The 26,682-nt window shown below is 32.6% G+C and overlaps 1 protein-coding gene across 3 annotated transcripts in view; it reads right to left on the bottom strand.

The window, feature by feature from the left end:
- Positions 1–26,682, bottom strand: part of LOC140439443 (fasciclin-2-like) — a 195,352-nt gene that overhangs the window by 119,753 nt on the left and 48,917 nt on the right. For all 3 annotated transcript variants that reach the window (XM_072529347.1, XM_072529348.1, XM_072529349.1), the window contains exon 2: positions 12,110–12,175. In XM_072529347.1, coding sequence (XP_072385448.1) covers positions 12,110–12,173 — 64 coding nt within the window. In that variant the 5' untranslated portion in view covers positions 12,174–12,175. The remainder of the gene's footprint in view (positions 1–12,109; positions 12,176–26,682) is intronic.

Below are 26,682 nucleotides of genomic sequence, written 5' to 3'. Positions count from 1 at the left end.
ATCAGCTGATTATCGGTTGAAAGCCTTATTCTTATTTGTATATATTATTCTTATTTGTATATATAAGCATGTTGATTAATTTGTATACTTATTTATTGAATGATTATTGCTTGTCTTTGTAGTCAATTAATATTTTTAATATTTGAGACCTTTTGTATTTGGACAATGTTCAGGATACAAATCATTCTGTTATATTGAGCCTGTAGGTACTGCTAAACTTTTTTTTAATGGACGCTCTCAACAACGGGCATGGTCATTAAATTGTATATAAAAAATAATTCTAACGCACAAATTTTTTAATATCTTCGTCTAGGTATACCCCCTATAAGTTTTATTTAAAACAAATTTTACTAAATTTTTAAAAATAAGCCAGTAGGTATATTTAATGGGATAATCCACAATTTTATTTGAAAATAGATTATATTTAAAGTTTCTATTTCTAGCTTCCAGTTACCACCTCGCGAGCTGTACACGTGGAAATCCCCTCAAGACGGACCCGGGAGAATTATTAGGAATCAAATAGACCACATTTTAGTAAATAAAAGATTCCGAAACAGCTTTACATCTGTGGAGACTTAGCCTGGAGCAGAATTGGAGACAGACCACGTTCCACTGGTGGGAGTATTTGGAGTCAAACCCAAAACAGTGCAGAAAAGGAAAGCACAATCATACAACCTACGTATGCTGAAAGACCTCGATACGAGGATAAGAGTAAAAGCCACGTTAAACGAGCAAGTGACTGCAATTAGAGACGAATCGGACAAAGAACAAACGATCAAACATATTATAGAAATAGTGCAAAATGTAAAGGATAAACACTTACAGGCAGATAGATTAATAAAGAAAAAATCATGGATGACAGATAAGATCCTGAAACTAATGGACGAGATAAGAGAAGCCAAAAATGACCCAGACAAATATAAAACCATAAATATATTAATAAGAACGAAAATCAGAGAAGCGAAAGAAAAAGAAGCAAGGGAAGGATGCGAAGAAATTAAGACTCTGCGGTCGAAGTATGATAGTCACAATGTACATAGCAAAGTTAAAGAACTCACAGGGAGACTAAGACGAAGGCAGAAAGGAAATATAACTGATTCTGACGGAAACATCATCTTGGACAAACAGAGTAAAATAGGAACGTGGAAAGAATATCTAGAAAAACCATTTGAAGACCAAAGAGATAACACCTTTGAGCTAAAAGAAAAGGTAAATGATGGACCAAGAATATTACAGCAGAAAGATTATTCCGCAATAACACAGTTAAAGGATGGGAAAGCGGCAGGCCCTGATAATATACAAGCAGAACTTAAACTAATGGACAACGAATCAATAGCAATAATCGCAAAAATATTCAACAGCATATACAGCTCTGGAAAAATACCAGCTTCTTCTTCTTCTCGTGCCACTCCTAGCGGAGATTGGAAATCATCATGGCCACTGCGACTTTGTTAGCAGCGCGCCTAAAAAGTTCAATCGAACTACACCCGAACCATTCACGTAGATTACGAAGCCACGATATTTTTCTTCTTCCCACACTTCTTTTGCCCTTAATTTTGCCCTGCATGATATTTCTTAAAAGTTCGTACTTTTCACCTCTCACAATGTGCCCCAAGTATTCCATAATTTCCAAAATACCAGCAGAATGGTTGAAATCTGAGTTTATTGCACTTCTAAAAAAAAACCAGGAGCCAAAAAATGCGAAGATTACCATACTAAAAGCCTCATGAGTCATCTCCTAAAATTGTTCCTAAAGATAATTCATAAGAGCATCTACAAGCTGTGTGAAAATCAAATTTCCCCCAACCAGTTTGGGTTCACAAATGCTGTTGGTACTAGAGAGGCTTTGTTCTCAGTACAAGTCTTATTCCAGAGATGCAGAGACATCAACTGCGACGTATACGCATGTCTGGTTGATTACGAGAAAGCGTTTGATCGAGTATAGCACGCCAAGATGATGCAAATACTAAAAGAAGCAGGAATTAACAACCAAGATCTGAAAATAATTAGAAATCTTTACTGGAATCAGACAGCAAATCTCAAAGTTGAATACACTGACTATGTGAAAATCATGCGTGGAGTGAGGCAAGGCTGTGTTTTGTCTCCTCTAGTCTTCAATCTGTACTCTGAAAGAATATTTATCGAAGCTTTGCGCGAAACTGAAAAAGGTATTCTACTAAATGGTTACCGGCTAAACAATATCAGATATGCAGATGACACCATAGTATTTGCGGACAACTAAGAAGACCTACAAGTTCTTATGAACAAAATCACGTATTACAGTCAACCATATGGACTCAATATAAACGTTAATAAGACAAAACTTATGATAATTAACAAGAAAAGGATAATAGAATGTCAACTCTATGTCAACCAATCTGTACCAACCTGTAGAAAGAGTGACGCACTACAACTACCTCGGCACCATAATAAATGAAGAATGGACCAACAACCGTGAGATTAGAGTGCGCATCGGAAAAGCTGGATCCCCCTTCAATAGGATGGGGCCTTCTTCAAGAGTCACAACCTCTCTCTTGATACAAAAGTAAGAATACTGCGATGCTACGTCTTCTCTGTCCTTTTTTATGGTGTTGAATCGTGGACCTTGAACGAAGATATGTGCAGAAAACTGGAAGCATTTGACATATCGGAGAATACTTAAGATCACGTGGACTGACCGAGTCATAAATGAGGAGGAGGAAGTTAAAAAAGAAAAATCCGGACTAAACAATGACAATGACCCTATCGTGGTCCATTGTAGAGTGACATCATTCATCCAGACCGGTATAAATAAAGCATAAACGGAAATATTTCTGTTTATTTGACGAGCAAAATATCCTAAAGCGGCCTCACGATCAAAAGAATGCAATTAAAATTATTATAATACAGACCAGAAGTGTTTATATTATCAATCTCAGCGTCGTAAAAAATTGAGAATATTTTTCGGTGGTTTAATACATACGAGAGGAAATCGAAATGCTACAAACAAGGTTCACCACATGCAGCTTCTTATATGTACACAATTCGACTATCGGGAATAGAAGTAAGCAAGCCCTTCGTAGTATTTTCAGTATTACTGAAATGCAGATATGTCAAATTAGAAATAGCTTAGCAATAAATAAATATAGTGGTAAACATAATAGCTTACATTTTTTCATTTAAATACCGCCAAATTCATTATACACGGAGACTGGACAAAAAGAAAATTTATTTACCATCAGAGTTAAATGTAAAAATATGTATAAAGGCTTTAAACAGCTTCACTCACAGTAAAAGGTTTCTTACTTCGTTTATTATAACATATTTCAAATTTATTTTAACATATCATTTTCTTGACCCAAATATTATGACACTTGTACATTATGTGATGAAAATGAAACATAAAACTACCGTATATCTATGAATCAACAAAGAAGAAACTGCTTTAAGTGAGAGACCTTTATCACAATAAAGCGAAGGCATTTTATGATATAAAACGAAAAATTAAACATAAATGTCAACATATTAATAATGTATCTGCAACTTCGACTTTATGCAAAAATCTTCCGCTACCCAATTTGACTACAAATAAAGGCTTCTATAATAAACAACTTGGGTCACTATTTGGTTTTTGAAACTTTCAGATAGCGGTCACCATTTATATTTTTAGTTGTTTATTTTGATAACGTCCATTAAAAATATATGCAAATTTCCCTTTAGCTATATTTGCTTTTAGCTTTAAAATTATACGCTTTTATTCCGGCAAAGCTAACTATTCTTTTTGAGCTGTCTCATCGAACGTAACGATTATCAGTTTCCAATAAAAAATGTATGGTCAGTTGAATTTGGTCCGATGACCAGCTGCTTTATGTTCCATGTATGGTTCAATACCAATTAAATTAATGCTCGCTTCAGATGGTTCAGATAATATTTGTCCCTAAGCGGTACAAAATGCAACGATTGCCGAACACCGATTTAGAATATAATGGAATTTGAAGTTATTATTCTCAGTAATTAATTAATTTTGTTTTTTTTTTGTTTTACGTGCATAAAGCATTTTCCAATAATGAAAACCTTTTTGTAGTTGATATTGTCGAGACAAATTCTTTATATTTATCAATTTTATATTTCTTTTAATTTTTATTATTTGGTAGTTTACCTTTTCCGTTTTCGTCTTGTCCAAAACGTCTACTTCCATTTGTATTTTTCTTCTATACCTCTAACACTTGTTCTGTAAATTATGTCTTTTTCTATGTTACTATATAAGTTCTTCCATCTTGATCTCTTAAGCATTTCCTTCATCTTTACAATCAGTCTAGAAAAAGGAATCGTAAAATATTTAACTATTGATGACTACACTTGCCAATTTCTATCTAAACCCCTAAACAGCGAATAAAAATGACGATAAAATAAATAACAGAAATCATGACGAACAAGTTGAATGAGAATGAGTTATTTAAAGCACCTTCCATATATAAAAGAAGAGCTTTACCATAATAAAAAAGCTCTGTAATTATTCTTCTTCTTAGCCTTCTATCGTTCATTTTTGAACATCGGCTTCTTCCAACTCCTTCCATCGATCTCTATTCTGAGCAACATACGTCCAATTAGTTCAGGCCATTTTTTGATGTCGTCTACTCATATCATCAGTGGTGTTTCTCTTGGTCGTCTACCTTTGGAGGATTTCAAGAACTGTTAATCCTCAATAGATTTGAAAGGATAAAGATAGGTATAACAGTTTTGCGAAACAATAAAAATTGAAAAATAAAATACGTTTTCGGGTTTTTCCCAATATTAAAATTTATTTGCAAGCGATTGAACCTAGAGATAAGTATTTTAGTCAGAAATATTTAGATAAATTGTTTGTTTACAATAAGAAATTGGGTAAATTGTTTTTGTATGCAGTAAATCACAATAGATATCGATATTGGTTATTGGATTGTTGGAATTGATCCAGGAGGAGATTTTGAGGAATGGGTAGGAGAGAAAACCGAGTAGGGATTCTAAAATAGATCAAGAATAAAATAAATTTTTGTATGCAAAATACCAAGAGATCATAAATATTCAAGACCCTGTATAGATTAAGAATTTGTGAATATGATTTATAATTAAGAACTGTTTTCGGAGAACAGTGGACTTCAATAGTGAATAGTTTCTAAGAACAATTAGGAAAAACATTTCGGAGTTATTTAGAAAGTATTACAATATTGTTTAAAATCTTACCAATAATTATACATGGTTTTGTATCATATAAGAATTTTAAATTAATGTTTGATAGACAATGGTTTGTATATTACTTTTCTTCGAAGGTAATGCTATGAATTGGACGCTATCTTTTACAAATACGGATTTGCCTGTAGACACAAAAGAAGGGTTAGTCGGTATTCTCTTCTGTTAATTTAGGCAAAAACCTAAGTGGGTAAAACACGCTTGATTTTTTGTGTTTTCGCCATCCAGAACGAGAAGTCCAGTGTGTGAAAAGTAAGTATAAGTTGTTGTTTGTGAGTTTGTGAGTTTGTGAGAAAATTTATATAAAGTTTGTACGAGGTAACCAGTCGAGCCAGGAAAACCATTTGGCTGAAAGAGTGCCATTATTATTATTTTGAAACGAGTCGGAGGTTTAATTTTGGAGATAATCTGGACGAGTGCTGTTTTGTTTAACAGTTTTGGAAGGAGGAAGCAGAGCCACACGTGTTTGGAGAATTGGACAGTTTTGCGAGAACACAATCCGGAGACTAAATCAGTGTCTGTCAGGAAACATCGCAGAGAGTAAATCAAAAAGGTCAGTTAAATATTTTGTGAAATAGGCATTGTATTTGTACCATACATATTTTTTTAAACCCATATCATACAGAAATTGATTAAAAAGAATTGAATTCACAAATCAGATAATTGGCACGTAATAATTTTTTTTTTTTATAAAAGTTAATTAGAACAATGTTTACAGTAAATTAAATAACTCGGTTTAAAAGGGGGATAACAAAATTAAGTTATCTTTTTTTCTGCGGAATAGATAATAAATTGTACACGATCTTTATTTTTATATTTCTATATGGTATTAAAATAAATGGTGTTTTTTTCGGCGGGTGAACTTTCGACACCAAATTGTCTTTGTACCTGGGGTAATCGAAGGGTCAAATTTTATTACAGGAAATTTCGACACCGCGGCGTAAAGCAGGTAGGTAGGTAATTAGCGGCGATGGACATTTGCACCCAAGCAGGACAAGCGGGTTTTCCCAATATTTATTGTCACGGCGGGGGGCGTGGCACTTGTGTACTTGTGACTAAATTATTTCAGTTGTAATTTATTTCTTGTTTGACGTTGACTTGTGCACGTATACGGATATTTAAAAAATGAGTTTGATAAAAAGTTCCCGTGGTCGAGATTTATTAGTGGTGGAGCATCATTCGTTCTCGAAACAGAAAGTGTTAAAAAGCGGCGAGATATTTTGGCGCTGTATCCAAAGAAACACTAAGTGTTCCGCAAAAGTGTTTACAATAGGCTATGAGGACCTCACCATCACAAGAAGTGATTTGGTACATAATCATGAAGCCGATCCAAAAAAGCTTGAAGTAAAGATGGTAACCAATGCATGTAAAAGAAAAGCCCAAGAGGACATATCGGAAAAGCCTGCCAAAATTACAAGAACTGCTGTTGCTGAGTGTGATGCCAATTTGCTGACGGTTACCTGACATAGCTAGCATAAGAAAGAACATTTACAACTGTCGTCGTAAACTGTTACCAGGTCCGTTACCAAGAAGCATATCAGAAGTCCATAACGCGGTTAGTAATTATTCTCCTAAAACCTGTCGCAATGAAAGTTTTTTGTTTTTAAATCATCCTGAATTAAATGTAATTGTATTTTCATGCGAGACAAATATTCGTTTGTTGTGTAAATTAAAAACTTTGTATATGGATGGTACATTTTCATACAGTACCAAATATTTTCTACAATTATTTACTATACATGGCTTGGAAAATGGACATTATGTTCCTTTAGCATACTATTTGTTAAAGGACAAATTGTCAATGACATACAAAAATTTATTTTCTTTATTAAGGTCTAAGATTTTTGAAACATTTCAATTATCATTAGAGCCAACTGAAATATTTGTGGACTTTGAAAAAGCAATTCACTGTGCTTTATTGTATATGTGGCCCAATGCAAAAATTAGTGGATGCCGTTTTCACTTACACCAATACTGGTTTAAAAAAATTCAATCTTTGGGTTTGGTACAAGAATATAAGGATACAAACGAAATCGAAATCGAACTGTTTTCGGAGAACAGTAAACTTCAATAGTGAATAGTTTCTAAGAACAATTTGTATAGGAAAAACATTTCGAAGTTATTTAGAAAGTATTAAATATTGTTTAAAATCTTACCAATAATTATACATGGTTTTGTATCATATAAGAATTTTAAATTAATGTTTGATAGACAATGGTTTGTATATTACTTTTCTTCGAAGGTAATGCTATGAATTGGACGCTATCTTTTACAAATACGGATTTGCCTGTAGATTCAGAAATTGGAAAATGGTTAAGGCATACGTTTGGTTTAACTTATTTAAATCCAGCAGAAGTTGAAGAATGCTTTCTTTATGATTTAATGTCATATAAACCTATAAACGCAACACTTGATATATATGCAGATTATTTACTGGAAAATTACATTTTCGATAGCGCTCTATTTCCACCACACATATGGTCTAATCAGAATCCGTCTATTGCGAGGACCACAAATGCCTGTGAATCCTTTCATTCGAGATTTAATTCTTCTTTTTATTCAACACATCCTTCTATTTTTATTTTTATTGAAAAGTTAAAAGAATTTCAAGTAGACACTTATGTCAAAATAAATAGTTTACATATACCAGCAAAAATCAAAGATACTACTGTTAAGGCTAAATTGGCATTTTTGGAGAAAATGATGGATAAACTACGATCCCAACAAATACGTAGATTAGATTTTATAAAAGCTGTATCTTATCATTCCTATATTAGCAAATAAATCATTGTATACAAGTATATTAACGGTAAAATGTACAAAAATTAGGTACTAGTTGTATTATATTTAGATATTATTACAGTTATAAAGAAATAAAATGCACATTACTTTTATTAAAATAAATAAATTAATTAATTATGGTATTTTATTTATGTCGCAGCTATATTTATTTGGTGTCGAATATACCTGTAAGATAAAAACGGGAATTGGGGCTGGTGTCGAAAATTGCCATTAAATTTTAGTCGCTACCTGCTTAGTGTTGAAATTTCCTACGCCCGTTTTTTTTAAAGGTCATAAATTGTGTATATAATATTTTTTATTCTCCTTGTCTATCCTAAAGAAAGCCAGCATCCAGAAAATTCTAGAAGCCACGAATTGAAGGTAAAATATTTTTGTTTTTAGAAAAGAACCCTTGGAAATTCAATCTAATTTAATTTAATTTAATTCAATTAAATTTAACTTAATTTAAACTTAAGCATATCTTAATCATACGTATGTATGTATGTGTGTGTAGACCACACTCCTCTTGATTCTTTTCGCTACATAGGTATTCCTAAATCAGAACTTAATATCCAAAACTCGTATTTTTAAGAAAAGCACACATCGATTTCTGCTCGTTCTTAACGAACTGATTTCCACAAAGTACAATATGATCTGGTATGCCATGCCAATAGACAAATAAATTCGAGCAGAGCCTCGTAAAGTGGAAAAATAAATCAATGTGTTTAAGCGTTTTACAAATAATCTGAAATCTGCTAAACTTTTATGAATAGAAGAGCTTTCAAATAATGTATGTGGCAAGAAGCCACATAATTTGTCAATATTTGAAAGTGTCTTACACATTGGTGACAGTTTCTTAAGGTCATAAAAACAATTCCCGAATGTATTTATTCGGTTATCTAAAAATGTATTAATTTAAAGATTGTAGTTCAGAAAATATTTTATAGCACAGATGTTCGATAGTCCGGAACGACCACGGCTTTCAGTTCACCCGCTTCGAGTTTCTGCTATATCTTAAAAAAGAATCAAAACTTTAAAAGTCTTTGTTTCTTATACAATGGCTGGTAAAAGGGTATTTATTTATTCTTGACCTTCACAGTCAATAAAATCAAACTCAATAGGATTAGATCCTGCTTTGTGCCAATTAAATTAAGTGCCTTTCAGAGTTTTCCTTCGAAAAGGCGAGTGTTAATTCCCGAATATCAAGAATTTTCCGAAAAGAGGATTAAACCTTTTACCACGAGTGCTTTTAACGTCTAATATGAAAAGTAAAACAGTATTTAAGAGAAATCGTGTTTTAAAGTAATTACCAAACTGATGTTGAATAATATAAGCCCATTAATTTAATAACGACACGTGGTAGTCTTAAGTCTTATTGAATTTTAGTAAATACCCCTTTGTTAGTCGCTATAATTTAACATAATTAGTCACTACGATGTATTTTATACACTGATATAAAATGTTAACGTATAAGCACATATTTAATATCTAAACTAAACATAAAATACTGATTTTATCGAAAAATATTATATTCATCTCCTCGTTCTGGCAACTAACGTTGAATAGACATTTAGACATGTATGAATTGTTGCGGCGTGTTCCTTGTATGCCATATTTTTATAAAAGCGCACTTTTTTATTATCACCCTATTCTTTTTCAAATTGCACAAGTAACATTTTCCTCTTGCTATATTCTGAGGTTCTTTATTCTGATTTTGTTGGATTTAAATTTGGACAAAAAGTGTTTTACATTTCCTAACAGATTTCCTATTTCCTACCTTATCCTCAAATATATACCATTGCGGTTTGATAAGTACTTAACCTACAAAAGAAAAACGAAAATTTTACAAAAACGAAAAGTAAAAATTTATTTCTCAACATAGTCTCCTTTTAACTCGATGCACTTGACCCAGTGATGCTCCAACTTCTTCAATCCATCTGAAAAATACGTTTTCTCGAAGTCTGCAAAGAAGCCTTTCGTGGCGACGATGACCTCATTCGACTTAAATTTCTGCCTGGCGAATTTCCTTTTTTAAATTTGAAAATAAAAAGAAGTCGCATGGCGTCAAATCTGAAAAATATGGTGGATGAAGCAACAGTTCGTAGCCTAATTCGACCAATTTCGCCATGGTGGAACCTTCCCATATAAGACGGTTATCAGAGTGTAGTGTCGACGAGCCATTTGAAAGTGACTACTGTCCGTCTGACCAAAATAATAGTAGTTCAGCTTCGTTAACACCTAACACAGAAATTCATCAAGTACTTTCTCCTGTAGTTATAAAATAGACGGTTCAGCACAAAGAGAAAACCAGAATTATGGAAGAAAAATAATATTAAGTTCTTACGAGTGGCTTGCAAAGAATATGTAAAGAGAAAATGGGCAACAATAACAGCTAATTCACCATGTATGTTTAATTGTAACAGCTGTAGATAAAAACGTAGCATTAATATACCTTGAGAAAGACAAATAATAATTTTTCAAGAATATTGGAACAATTCTCTAACCGCGTTCATCGAGAGAATGGCTGTATGTGGTGTGGCACCATCTTGTTGAAACCAGGTGCCGTCTTCATTATAACCCGGAAAATTCTGTAGTTCGGGACGCAAGAAAATTTCTTACCATGTCGACATACCGCTCGCTGGTTACACTTACATTGCGTTCATTTGGACCTTCAAAGAAATATGGCCCAATTATTCCGTGTGCAGACATGCCACACCACACGGTCACTTTTTTAGAATGGAGTTGCTTCTGGTGTAATTGTTGTGGATTCTCATTAGCCCAGTGTTCACAAAACTGACTACGAGCTATGGTGAACGAATCATCGCCTTTAAAGTATGCCTCCAGCATATAAGGCCACTGACAATACTGACAATGAATTCTCTTTAAATCTGCACGATTCTACGAGGCGACGGCAGTGGTACGACTTCATACAATAATTGCACAGGGTCGGCATAAGGCTCATTTGAAAACTAAATTTTATTATGGAATACCCTTTACAATGAGGTATTATATATCAAGTGAGTTAAATATTAGTGTGATATATCGTTTATACTGCCGCGATTATTGCCCCAAAAATATTGTACTACCTGTTAAGTACAATGTATTTAAATCAGTATTTAATGGTTATAATCTACCTTAGTCATTTTATAAACCAGAAAAAGATGAATGTGTAACATGTAGGTAACGTTTATAATAGGGCTATGCTTAAAGTTAATTATGGAAGCCCATCTTTTTTGCTACGAAGAAAATGTTAATTTTGCCAAACAAAACTAACATGTGTTTAACTACACTGTCCTTATGGTTTAAGGGAAGTACACTGACGCTTTTTATTGTGAATGGCTAAGTCGGCGTCGGTATAATAGAAGGGCAAGTCTACAAGATGGACAAGTATCTACAGACGTCAGACATTAGCCTTCTTTTTACTACCTCAAGTGACCAAAAACACAACATCAAAACACAGTCGATAAATGTTGGTTGAAGAACACACAAGCTCGCGTAGTGTCTTTAAGTACCTACTTGTATATCGACTTTAAAAGTAGAGAAAGTTTGAAAAAAATCCCGGCGCATTAATACTAATAACACTCGCTACGTTTGAATTATAAGTGATTTCTCGCGAAATGAGTGAAGGCTATAAAATCGAGTTGAAGAGTTGCTACATATCTCTAGACAAGTGATATCCATGAACCCAGCAGATAAGGTAAGGGTATATGTCTTATGAGCTCATATATTATTTTCCGGTAAAGACCTGAAGAGAGAAGAGATTAGACTTTCTTAGTACGCGTAACAATATTAAAGATACAATTTCATGTTTTTAGTTTCGGGGCATTTACATTGGTTTTAGTGCTAGTAAATTAGTAAGTATTTCACACCAGAATTTCACTTTCATATATATTTACATATCCTTTTGTTAAGTTTTCATTTAAAATACATGTATTAAAATCAATCCTATCTTTTATGTTCGTTGGGATAGATTTAAGCATTTTAAGAAGCATTCTTGCTGGTACCTTACATACACAGCTAATTACCCTTATACCAGTGAACCAGCAACCTATAAAACATAAGATTATTTAATAATTTTACACACGTGGGGTCTGATTACAAGCTTCCACCATGTACTTACCTGCTAAAGCAATAATGATGAAAACACAGCTCGTTTGTTCTTTTACCATTTTTCGAAGAATCATTTCTGTAACAAAAAAGGTTATGATTTAATAACAACAATAAGTTCTTATAAAAGTTAAAATAAATTAACACAGATGATTTAAAAAATGAGTGTCTTTTTAGCATAACCATTAAGATACTGCTTACTTATCTATGATTACGAACTACAAGACATCAAATGCTATATCAACTAAAATGATTACAATTTTAGCTGACATTGGGAACTGTAAAAATACAAGAAACACAATAGGTAAAGAATTGAAATATAAACATTTAAGCTAAAGTAAAACACTATATTATAAGAATTGTAGTAGACGTTACTTATTGTCTATCGATGAGTGGCCAAAAAGTTCAAATTTTTTTTGTTTAATTATGCTCACGTTTTCTTTCTTTTTTCCAATTTTGAACACTACCTCTACGTTGGTGATAAGTTTGGTCCAGGATATATAAAGAATGCGTCGGTACACTCACATTTCAAATGCTTCTAGTTTCTTTCGAATGAGGCCACCGCATAATACAGGAACGTTTCTGTCACCTCTTTTAAGTACAAACGCAGCAGCGGAACCCAGGTCCACCTCGCCTTTCTGCATATGACCTTAAACAAATCAATTGGCCTAGGATTTCGACACCATTTGAGGATGGTACGGTGCTGACACATCTCAGGACTTTACCCTGCCTGTAGTCCCCCTGTATTTTATGTTGCTACACGAAGGCCAGTCCATTATTCCTACTACAGCTGGAAAGGTGAACGCAGGTAGAAATAAGGTATTTCGGACTATCGAAAGCTGAAATAGGACTGAATTAGAGACAAACGACGCAAGAGAGATGGCAGCCTCGCCAAGGCAGGGGGTTAAAAGTCTGGTGGTTCGTGTGGGTGTGGTTTTCCCGATGAATGTGTGGGAGAAAGAATGGAAATCGGGTGGTAGCAGAGCATCAGTAGAGATGTTTTGCCTTAACCATCCCTTCCATCTTGATATCTGGAGTAATAGAGGAGAGGTTTTTAGTTGGACGTCGACCGTCTCGGAGTGGTGAAGGGATAAAGTGTGAAAGGTCAAACTTCCTCGGGCATCTCGTCCTGGCACAACTTCGTTAGAGTAATAGGAACTCAACACTGCCTGAGTGAGTAACAGTTGTCTGTATGCAGATTTTTCTCAGAAAAATGTAAAAAAAAGTAGGAATAAGGTCACACACTAGCACGTAGACAGGTAGTCGCCCAAGAGCCTACTCCTCTACGACTTTTGTCCAAATAGTGGGCACGCACTACAATCTTTTGTTCTCAATACGGTGGGGACTTGTAAAGTTTGCAGTTCGTTCAACCTCACCTTGGTTATGTGGAATGAGAGTAGAGTGGTCCCACGAGAGATTGTCTCGGACACTAGGAGTACAGACCGGTAACCGGAAGCGCCCTGCGTGAGTTTCTGCAAACCCCACACCTCAAACAACGAGTCTCCACCTCTCATTCTTTCCCAATGGCAAGTTTACGATTATGATGAGGAGGGGCCCCAGAAGTATTCTATCGCCGCTTGTCGAACGACGCATCATACAATAAGAGATCGCTTTTTAATCATCCACTACTTCGTTGAGTTACTGGTTTATTAAAAATATTAGTTTTAAAATATTTACCTAATCAATACTATCCTCTATATATCTGCTGGTCCTCTTTTAAGCCTCTATCCTTCTTGCAATTAACACTGAATTATTTGTGTGGTATTTCTAGACGTTTTATATGTCGGTACAAGTTTTAGAGAATACAATATTTATTGTAATTACTTGTTATAACTTGGTTCCGTTTAACATTTTTTATATGAATTACTACTACTATTACTCTACTAAATCAATAAATAGGTGGTGTATATCATGTCTTTTTTCTTTTTTATTATAGTTCTTTATCCCCTTTAAAGATGTTTTAGTTGAAATATAAATCATTGTCTGCAAAAATATTTTAATAAACTACTTTCTCAATGCTTTTTTCAAATTGTCTCTTCTAACTGAGGCCCCGACCGTAAATCACGTGAGTCATAATCAAACTGAGACATCCCCTAAAGTTACACAACCCGAGACTTGGGAAATTCTTTACGGTAAATAAGACTAAATGAGTTTTGCCGCTTTGGGGAGAAATCCTCCGCTGCAGACTCGATCTCAGACAAATCAATTAAACGTATGGGACATCAAGCTGTTTTAGGGCTTCTATCAACGGTTTCTGCTGGTAAAAGCTATTTCGAGTAAATAACTGAATTTCTACAGTTTTGCTAATAAAACATTAGCCATAAACAGAATGAATCAAAATTGTTCTGCCTTATAATCAAATTACTTGTTTAGTATCAAATGTAGTTTACTATATTCTATAAAAAAAAGTATATATATATATATATATATATATATATATATATATATATATATATATATATATATATATATATATATATATATATATAATATATATATATATATATATATATATAAATATATATATATATATATATATATATAAATATATATATATATATATATATATATATATATATATATATATATATATATATATATATATATATATATATATCGAGAAAAGGAGTACGACCGTCAATCCAATATTCACTAAGGAACACTCAAAGAGTGGTGGGTTTTTCGGTCAAAGTGGAGAAATAAAAGACAAAGAAGGTGGCTACTTCATCTATTTATTAAAGACGTTTCGCTTCTTAGTCAAGAAGCATCATCAGTTCATCTAAAAAGAACAATATGAAAAACCAAACATCCATGGAAAAGTTATTATTAAAAAGTTACCTTAAAAAGATATGTAGCAGTCAAAGATATAAAATGTGTAAAGAAGCTTATGATAATGGACATTAAATATTATGTTGTATAGACAATTAATTGAACTGAAAACAGTTTATAAATTAACTCAACTTGGCACAGCAAAAGGCATGTGGTAATGGTACATGTATATAAAAAATATGTGAAAAAACTTAAGTAAAAAACATTAATTTACAGAGAACCAAAAAGATCGTATGATGCACTTCCAACAGTATATTATTATTTAAATTTGATTTTAACTTTAGGTAACATTATTAAAATTGAATTATAGATATTTAAAAAAAATTATATAATGAAGTTAACACTCTTAAGCTTCTCAGTCGCTGTCGGTGAAATGCGACCAGAATTAAGGTACTACGCCGAACGAGAAAAGACAGTGGCCTTGAGGTCAAAATATGACAGAACAGCAAGGCATATTTTAAAAAGTGAATATTGTGGCAGAATAGCCAGCAACAGGTGAAGATTGATTCAACCTTTATCAGTCCAAGGTTCATACATTTGGAACTGAGAATAATATAGATTCTATGAATCTATTTTATTATAAAATTTTATTAAATTATTTGAGCAGAAACAATTATTTAAATATGTAAAAGTAACATTGGCAAAATAATAAATAAAATGTAAGTTGAATAAATCTAAGTAAGTAAAGTAAGAAACTACATATTTTATTTTATTTGGAATTATTTAATATGAAAGTATGATAGAAATTACACCTTCTGGGACAATTTTTAAAGTAAACAACATATTAAGCCTAATTCTGCATTAATATTGGAATTTTTTCAGTGAACGTATGGATTGATATTGTAGGAAATAACTTATTTGGGTCACATTTTCTGCCTTAGCCATTAAATGAAATTTCCTACACTAGTTTTCTATAAAATGATCTCCCTACTACTTGAAAATATCACACTCAATATCAGGCAAAACATGTGGTTTATGCAGGGTGGTGCTCCTTCACACTTCAGGCGGACTGTTAGGCAACATTTAGATGCAACATATCCCAACCGTTGGAAAAGGAGGGCTCCAACATTGGCCTCTTCGATCTCCAGAGTTATATCCCTGAGATTTCCGTTTTTCATAAAATATAAACAATTAAGTATAAATAATCATAAACATAATAACTTCTGTCTCAATTTTAATAACCTAATCTAATTAAAATTAATATAGAGTTCAAAATATGGGTCCTTGACCTGGTTTATTTTTTAAAAATGTACTCTCAATCTTATTTCGAATGTCATTGTCACTATAAACAGTCAACTATCACTTCCGGCATAACAGATTAGTTGGTACTTAACAGTCCTACAGTTCGGATGTAGAAAACTCTTTCGAGTAAGGGCTTATGTTCCCTATAGACAATCTAAGTCCATCTACATAATGCCAGATAATTTAAAAATTTCAAGTATGGTAATATATATTTAAACCCAACCACTGTTTGGTTTTGAGGATATTTTGCAAGTACCACAAAGTAAGTAATTAATCACATGTTTCCATATAACAGTCAAAATTTTACCTAACGTTTTTAATAATTTATTGAGATTACTTGCTTTTAGGTTCACTAAAGATAGACTGAAAGGATCAGAAGAAAACAATAGAGTTTCTAAATGAAGACTGGTCGGAAGAGGTCTTCACGAGAACCATAGTAAAAGAAGGAGACATCTTGGAAATAACAGGAGACGTGACAGTCTTTATCACCAATAACGACGAGGACAAAAAAGCCATGGAAAAGGCCAAAGCTATGTTTCCGCAGCTACCAGGTGCTCCAGCGGAGGTGGACGAGGAGTGCCGGTTGGAAACTATTAGAGTCACGATGTCTGCTCATAAAGATGGAACGTGGATCCACAAGGAGAAGTATGGAGTCAAACTTCTCCCAAACAAAAAGGAAGAACCTGTGCCAGTAAAGTTCCTGAAAACTGCAGGAAACTGGTACAGAAGATGGAGAAGCTGGGCAGAGAAAACGTGGGAATCTACACGGAGGCAGCACAGGGAGTTGAGACAACGAGGAGAATTATGGAGTGGGCTGCAAGAGCAAGAAAATGATTTAGAAAGAGTTTCTCAATGTTCTTCTAGCCATTACCTTCGTCTGAATATCAACAAATCTGTAGGTATAGTGTTTAATGCAGTGACACAAAAAGAAATATTTCTGAGATTTTGCTCATGTGATCACCATTGATACTTCTTAAATAGAATTTAATTCAACTGTAAAAAACTTACAAGGTATACATATAGATCAAAACTTAAGATTTTTGATGGTCATATAGACAAGGTATTTATTCCAATCTCGTCATATATTGACTAAAGCCTTAAAAAATGTGGTGTCATCACACTTTAATTATTGTGATGTACATAAAAACATGGTTATCTACTGATGTACATAATAGATAATAAACATAAAAACCTATCCATTTCTATCCCTTATCATCGTACACAGCACTACAAGCAATCCTTTACATAACATATAGTGCAGGTTAAGAACAATTATACTACTGCTATCAATTTTACTCTAAATAAATTTAAAAAGTTCGTTTATTAAAAATTACGAAATATTGCATAGGTATAATTTGATGACATAGGATGAGTAGAACTTGCATTCAGAGCACCTATTGTTTGTATTATGGATTGAATTATTTTATATATTTTCCTACATGTATTTAAAATAAGTTTATTTTTATATATTTCAATTTCATTTTTATATAAATGGAAATATTAATAATAGATTATATTCGTACATATTTTATTCATTATTCGTTTTGCCCAGGTTAGCTGAACAGACATGATATGTCTGTGCCTCGTATTAAACATTTCCCTAAAGTCGCCTGGGGTTTGAAAAAGGGTCCAGGTATTGACCAGGTCTCCTCTGAGCTATATAAATTAGGTGGCGAACACCTAGTAGGACAAATGCATATGCCTATGAACAACATTTGGAATGATAAAAAGATCCATAGCGACTGGACTACCGGGATGATATGCCCAATCTATAAAAAAGGGATAAACTTAAATGCAAAAATTATCGCGGGATAATCTTATTGTACACAGCGCACAAAGTTTTTACTTACATATTAAAGAAACGACGTCAACAACCAACTGAAAATATTGTCGAGGAATATCAAACCCGTTTCCGACAAGAAAGATCTATAACTGATGATCAGGTATTCACAGTAAAATAAATTCTAAACAAATCGTGGGAATACGAGATTGACGTCCACAACATATTCATAGATTTCAAACAGACCTACGACTCAATTAATAGACAAAAGTTATACCAAATATTGCATAGCTTTATTGCACAGAACTTTTCAATAGTCAAAGGATTCAAGCAAAATGACGGGCTGGCACCGATACTATTCAACCTTGAAACCTAACCAAATTGCAAACGCAAAAGCGCCAATTGAAACCTAAATAAAATTTAGGGGTGGTATATGGAGAAGGAGATGATAAATTAAAGAAGAACTAGCAAAGAAGTTATAATAAAAAGAATGGCTTAGCTCAAAAGAACACAGAGACACAAAACCTCAAGCACGAATTCGGGCTAGCCTCACTACACTAGAATTTGGCTTTGAGATAAGGGGAAAAGAGATCTTTTTATCCAAAAGAATACAATATAATAATGCACCGGAAAATCTGGAACTATAAAAGGGGTAAGATAAGAGAATATACGGAGATGCCTAGGAAAATACTGAAATGGGCGCCAGCTAATTTCTGAAGGAAATTAACGAAAAAAAATAAATGAAGTTATAAACAACAAGGAATAAAGTACTATTGATTTAATACCCTGTAGTAATGTTTAAAAACCGAAAAGACACTATTGACCTTGTTCTGCTATATTATAACTGTAAGCAGGAACTGAAATAAAAGCAAAACTACTTGTAACAAATATATTTATAATATTTACAACTAACAAAACTCACCTATATCTATATATAGAAAATATAATTACAGTAGTGGGGCTACGGTATGCGAGGACCAAAAAGCCACGACAAAATGAAGGACCCCCACTACTGGGCCAAACAAAAAGGTGTATTAGTAAATATATAATCTAAGTCCATGGGAGAAGCGAAATCTTAACACTAAGGTTAGTTACGAAAGTTAAATCCTAGATAGGTAAGGTAGGGAATATAAATACTAAAAAAAAACCGTGACGGTTATACAAAAGAAACTACCTTACCTAACAAATATACGACTAATATGTGTTGAAGCAGCTAAACACCAGATCTATGTGTAAGTGTTATGCTTACACATAGATGCTGGGAGATATCTAAAGTGATCAAGTGTGATGAGTATGGCCAACAGACTCGGAAAGATATATATATATATATATATATACATCTAGCGGTTAATGTAAGCTCCGTTCTAAAACGGTATTATACTAACTCCAGTAGAATATACACCGTGTATATTATTATCTGCGTAGCGCTTTATGTAGACTCCGAGCAACACGTAGGATTAAGTGAACTCTGTAATAGGTTAAAACACTTTTGGGATCCGTATGTATACCTTCGAGTACACAACTAAACTCTTGCGATGTTGCCAATAATTTGATTAGTCGTAGACTTTCAAATTTTACAGCAGGTACATTTTGGTACTTCAAATTTATTTAAATATCAATCAATTTAGTCATCGAGAAATTTCACAAATACTTGGTTAATGCAGTTAAATATTTTAGAGTGGTAATTTATATTACTTGCTTTAATTATTTTTAAACTTAAGTAGTGTCTATTATAAACTTGGAAAAGGCAAGAGTTCATTTTTATTTATTAGTATTTTTTTTAAATGCGTTGGCACTGAAATATTTATTATATAAATGAACGTTCCGATGTTTCGATTGCTGTGACAGTTTATGACGTATAAAATATATGTTTCATGGAGTAGTAAAATCTAAATTATAACAATTTATAAATCATTCTTAAAATTCCAATTTTTTAGAGTCTAATTTCAATATTTCGATTTTTAAATGTAGGGAATTCAATATCCTATATACTATATTTTAGATACACATAAACACATGGATACACTTATAGCAGATACTAAAAGAAGAAATATTTGGGTTTCTTAGGGTATCTTGATTCTCGGCAACATGTCTATTACAATTACATATAATATGTTCGGTCTTATTGTTTTAAATGCTTTGTCGCTTGTACAAGCTATTATTATTTTCAACTTTATATAATTGTGTTTTTGTATCTTTCGTTGTCAGGCATATCAATTTCTAATTTAGAAGTAAATGTATATATAATATTCTTTTTCTGTCACTTAGTTTAAATATAGATCACTTATATTCTTCTTGCTTATTCATTTTTATTCGTAATACTTATTAACGTACGTATTAACGTACCTGTTTTTGCAAAAAGCAACAACGAGTACGAAAGATATCGGGTATCAGGGGTGGTATTTGTAAATCTAAATGCCACTTACGACATATTAAACTAAAGGACATTTCTCCAAAACTGTATGACATCGCCTTAGATAAAAACATCACTTGTTTTATCCGCGTATATCTACAGAACAGAAGATTTTTCGTATCATTCAATGGTAAGATGAAGAACGCAGATGAATGGTCTCGCTTGGGGTAGCGAAATGGCACCTACACTGTATTACATTTACACAAATGATTAACCGATAACAGTAGATACTAGGACTTTCATGTAGACGATACATTGCACAACCAAAACTTTTGTTGCTGAAGTGAAAAAAAATCTAAATGATTGCCTTAAATATAATAAAATAAACTACGAATTAATTTTAAGCCAAACCCCGAAAAATCTTAGGAGCGCTCCTTCAATTTGTCTAAGACAGGCGCTTTCACAAAACTGAATATCTAATCTAATATAAATCTAATATAATCTATAGTCTAATATAAATACCTTTTTTTTAAACGCATCTACCACGCAGGGGCATTAGCGTATTTAGATTAATGTTACAGTTGATACAAATAGTGTATATACATTATTTCACAATTAATAATAATAATAATATGTATGTGAATTACAATGTATGTTTTAAATCTTATGAAGAAGTTGACAGTCTTTAAGATAAGAAATTATTCTTTTTGTATCTGTATTTTCTTCTAGGGCAGTTGGGTATGCTATATTTCGTTCACTGTTATATTTAGGACACTGTATTAAAAATGTTTTAACCTTAGAACACGGTTGCACACTTCACAAACTGGTTTATTTTTGCACTGTAGTAAATAGCCATGAGTAAGTCATGTATGGCCGATACGGAGACGGGTAAATATCACATGCTCTCTTCTCTTTTATTTTTGGTTTCCAAAGATGCGGATGTTTGTTGACTTCATATAGCCTTGATGGAGTGTTGTTCCAAGTTTGTTGCCATTTTTGAATTATTTTTTGTAGTATAAGTTTATAGTTTAAATCGTTTTGTACCAATATGTTACTTTCTTCAGACATTAGGTTATTTGGTGCGTTTTTAGCTAGTTTATCTACAACTTCGTTACCTTCAATTCTGACATGAGAAGGTACCCATAAAAAATGAACTTGGATTTTCTTATTTGAAATGTTTTTATGTTCTTTTTTACTAAGAAGTAGAAGGGGGTTGTCACAGTATAATTGAGTCAGTGAGGAAAATGAATTTAGAGAATCTGTGATTATTATACATATTTCTTGGTTTTTGTTTTGTATTAACGATAGTGCTTTTAGAATTGCAAATAATTCAGCCAAAAAAAGATGGTTGTAATTGACGACAATTGGAAACTAACTGAGAATAAATTGCTGCTCCAACTCTGTCTTCATTTTTTTATGCATCGGTGTATACGCTGTAGGTATTGCCATATCTGTTTAATAGTGTACGAAACTTTTGTTTAATGACGGTTGACGATATCTCTGATTTCTTAGGTTTTTTTGATGTCGATAGCCGGAACAGATATTGTCCATGGCGCAGGGTTGTGGATTGAGGAGGTATCATAAGTTTTTGAAAATTGAAAATTTAATTTGGATAAGTATGATCGTATACGAAAGTAAAAAGGATGATCAATTTGATGTGTTTGTTAAAATTTACTTGTAAATCGATCAGCAAAAACGTAATGCACAACTGGATTATTTTGGTTTGATGACACTGCTGCTTCTTATGTTAGGCTTAGTGGAAAATATGAATTTTACTATAACGAAATATAAACAAACCATGAAAATTTGATGATTTGAAGAAAGAAAATGTCAAATTAGGCTAGAGCAATAACTGAAACAAAAGAATCAAGTGAGAATAATGTCAGTCATCATATATTTACTCTAAAAATAACTAACAAAAGATAGACATTAAATGAGAAGTAAAAATTAAAAGAATAATATGTCACTAAAAGACTTGATTTGTAACGATTATCAAAATTTAATAAAAGTCACAAATGTCATCCGATTAATAACAACATTAAATCGTCTGTCAATAAAAAATGTGACGAACAATTGGACAACACATAGTTTGGATTTAGAAGTGGATTGGGAACAAAAGAGGAATTGTGCGCAATAGTGGTACTATTACAAAAATGCAGAGATTATAATGAAAACGTATTCATATCTAATATAGATTTTCAAAAGTATTTGACATAGTTCAACCTGGTAAGCCCATACATGCATTAAAATACATACACCTAGATACCAAGATATTAATTTACTAAAAAATCTACTAAAATCAAACAGCGGTCATGCGGGTGAAAGATAGAGAGACAAATCAAGCAGAAATTCAAAAAGGAGTCAGCCAGAGATGTGTGTTGTCAACTAATATTTTAGGAGACACTATGGGAAAGAAGTAAGGAATGGAGTGAGCATCATTAATAACATAACATTTGCAGACTAAACCCCAATTATGACAGAAAATATAGAGGATTTACAAATTCTTATAGAAATCATTAACAGATAAAGCAAAAAGATAGGACTAAACTAAACAGATAAAAGTCAATGTTTACAAATAAGAAATTGAGTGTGGGTATTAGATTGAGATCGTCTAATGTTATGTATGGTCGCAACTGCTATATGGGGTAGAAGCTTGGACCCTGACAGCCAAATCTGTAAAAATATTAAAGGCATTCGAAATGTGGTTATATAGGCGTATTCTTAAAATTCCTTGGACTGTAAAAGTCTCAAACGAAGAAGCGTTAAGACGAATTGTCTATCTGTACATCGTATCTGGGCTACAGTTCGAAACGATAAATACTCTCTTCTATGCGTCATCATGCAAGGAAGAGTAGAGGGAAGAAAAGTCTTGGGAAGAAAGACAAAATCTGGTAGAGAAATATCAGAGATTGGACTAACTTTAGTGTTGAAGAAATAATATATCTAAAAAATCTAAAGGAATATCTAATATATCTATACCGGATCCTGTAAAATTTTAAATACATAAAATTAAATCTCTCGTAAATTATAAAGCCTATTCTTAGATTAAAATAACAAATTTCTTAGTATTATGATATGTAGTATTGTGATAATGTGTAGGTGTCAGTATTCTTTTAAAAGAGATTTATAGGTTGGTATATAAATTTCACGGTTATGTGTCATACGGTTTCATCTTTCATACAAACATTAAAAACCTTAAAAAGTTTCATTTTACATACAATTAGCACGTTGGCTCTGGAAATGCGCTATAAATATGCATTGTTAAAAATGGTATACATTTATATAGATTATTATATATTATATAGATTTTCCTTTGTCGTCTTCTGATTATGTATCTCAATTCGTTCCTAATTAAGCACATGTTGTCCACAAGGTACCTCTTGTATGTATGTAAAACATACATCAACAGTATGTAAAATTTAAATTTTTAATGAAAAGTTAAAGATTAGCCATTTATTATGGAGTTCAAAAGAGAAGCCTTTACGAAAATTTAAGTACTAATAAGACCACCGCAATCGGACGTACCCTGGGTAATGAACAACTAATTAATCGGCTAATCACCCGTTCAATATGATTTTTGTCAAATCGGTCTTTTTAGGACCAACTATTCTAATTATGTCTATAAATATTAAGGGTGCTTAGCACAAATGTGACGTATTTCTAGTGCAGGAAACATATAGAGGGCCAAACCTAGGGTATTTTGTATTAATATGATTCCTGAAAAACACATAATAAATGTAAAAGTGCTATCTCTGCTGGCAAATAAGTAAAGAAAAACTTAAATGAGAGAGGACAAAACCAGTCAGCTGAGGGAACCTTTCAACTATGTTGAGCTTGGATCCACTATCTGCCTATATAATGAACAATATTACGGTTACTGACTGAAGATCTGAGCACAAAGCTTATAAAATTTGTACCAAAAACACAACAATTACTGATATCCAAAGTCTGCAGACAAGCAAAGCAAAGACAAAGTTGTTACCTTGCTTAAACCTGCAAAAACTCCAACGACCACAAAAGCTATCGGTCAATATATTTATTTTGTCAGCTATATAAAATACTTCTGCACATAATCCTTAATATAATTTTACCGATAATAGAACATTAACATCCCCGTACCAGTAAATACTAGGACTTTTATTACGTAGACAATACATCTCCTGTTGCACAACCAAAAACTTTTGTTGCTGAAGTGGAAAAAAATCTAAATCATATCTTAAACACAATAAAAAAATAGATACAAGGTTGAATGCTCGAATAAATGAACTTTGATAAAATAAAGGCAGATATCGAGCACAGTTTTATTAATTAAATCTTGCCCAAGTACTTTCGCTCCCTAGAGCATCTTCAGGGGTATCTGAAATAAGCCAAAAAACGTTTTTTTAAAGGAAGAAATTGATTAACCGCGATAAAGACTCGAAGTTATTGGATAATAAAAGTTTTTTGTGATTAACGTTTTAGACTTACTTCGTCAATTTTGGGCTATCCAACAATAATTGCAGAATGTTATAAGTGAAGAATATCAATTTGCTATCCGGATTTAATCCATAAATTAAATAATGGGATGCTATAAAATAATGATATTAGCTAAAAAAAAACGGTCTAATAGTCAGTAATAAAGCATATAAATGTTCTTTAACATACAAAAGAGATGACGTAGAGAAGGGCATAACGTAACAATAAACCCATATAATTTTAAAGAATTGAAACGTTTTAGATATCGTAGATAACTTTGTAACATAAGAAATAAAAGGGAATATTCAGGTAGCTAACGGATGTATACATAACTCTTATAATACTTTTAAATTCAGAAGTCTAATACGACTCTCTTAAATCAGGATATATAAAACAGTGATTAAACCAGTGCTAATGTGTGGATATGTGACGAGAACGCTGACAAAACAATGTACGTGAAACTCAGGTATTAATTAGATCAGGATTGCTAGAAAAGCCATCAGAAGTATTTTCCGATTTACAAAGGTCCGCGTACTAACTATTAACGAACGGAAATAATGCCAAGGTCAAACACGTATATAAAGACAGCAACGTCGTACAAGAAGCTAAATCTCAATGCTAAAGTTGCGCTGGCTATATCCAAAGGCTTTATAATAACTGCATTGCCAAGTTAAATTGGGAGGATGTCCCAAGAGAAAAAATGTCCTTAGGACTTCCACAAATGAAGGGGGAAGGTAACATGAGGTCAGATTTAGGAATCATGAGACTATCTACCGACCCATCATATTTATCAACACATGCCTGTTCAACTACCTGCTATTCTACCTATAGTCAATACTCATCTGTTGGGGACTATCAAATCAATTACATGTAATTAAACAAACCAGAATAAAAAAAGTTATCCCAGGAAAGGCACTTCAGAAATATTGACATAAATTTTTAAAACGTTATTTACGTGGCTTATTAAAATTTAAATTTTTAATGAAAAGTAAAAGATTAGCCATTTGTTATGGGGTTCAAAGAAGAACCTTCACGATGTTAATTTTTTGAGATATGATTGGATGTTTTCTCTTCATTGCATACTGAGACGCCCAAGTGGCATTCTTCTGTGCTAACTTCCTTCCATACCAGTTTTACAAGTTTGACATCTTGGCGTCTATGCATGTGTCCGATCTACCTTAAGCAATTTATTTTCCTAAACAATATCGTTATAAGAGCTTTCTTTATTCAGTATGTGTTCTTCTTCTATACGGATTTGTAGAGATATGATAATGAGGTTAAAACAATTTTCCTATTATTTTCCTTTCAAATATTCGTAGTTCTTCTTTATCTGTTTTAGTCATTGTCCATGATTCGCATCTATGTATTAAAATAGGTAAAAAGTTTAAATTATGATCTGTATTTCTTTAGTGGCATTATTATTATTAACCGTGATTATTTATCTAAAATATTTAAAGTGTTCCATATTAATGAAATTGTAGTTGTTAACTTTAATATTTTATCAAGATTTATTAAATTGGTCTCTTCTGTTGATTCGCTTGTATTTGGTTTTCATTTCGTTGATTTTAAGTAAAACGTTTTTCGTGCTCTCTTCACTTTATTGAAGATTTTTGCGGACGGGAGAGTTTCTTATGAGATCTATATCATTAGCACATGCTAGGAGTACTTTGTACGTTGGCCCGTTAATGGATTACATCTTAAATAGGCCTCATTTCTATTTTAGTAAGATGTTCATTAATTTTTTGACTATTTGAATCGAGAATTTATATTTTATTCGACTGTTTTATAACTCAGTGTTTCTTGGTGCATATTTTCATCTTTGGTTTTTTGTTTCCCGTATCATGAGTATAAGAATTTTGCTGGATATCCACATAGGGAACCCGGTAGTATGTACATGATATTTCCATAACCAACAATCGAAAATTTG

Source organism: Diabrotica undecimpunctata, chromosome 4 (assembly GCF_040954645.1).
Source record: "Diabrotica undecimpunctata isolate CICGRU chromosome 4, icDiaUnde3, whole genome shotgun sequence".
Classification (NCBI taxonomy): Eukaryota; Metazoa; Arthropoda; class Insecta; order Coleoptera; family Chrysomelidae; genus Diabrotica; species Diabrotica undecimpunctata.
This window is presented reverse-complemented; position numbering and strand designations above follow the sequence as displayed.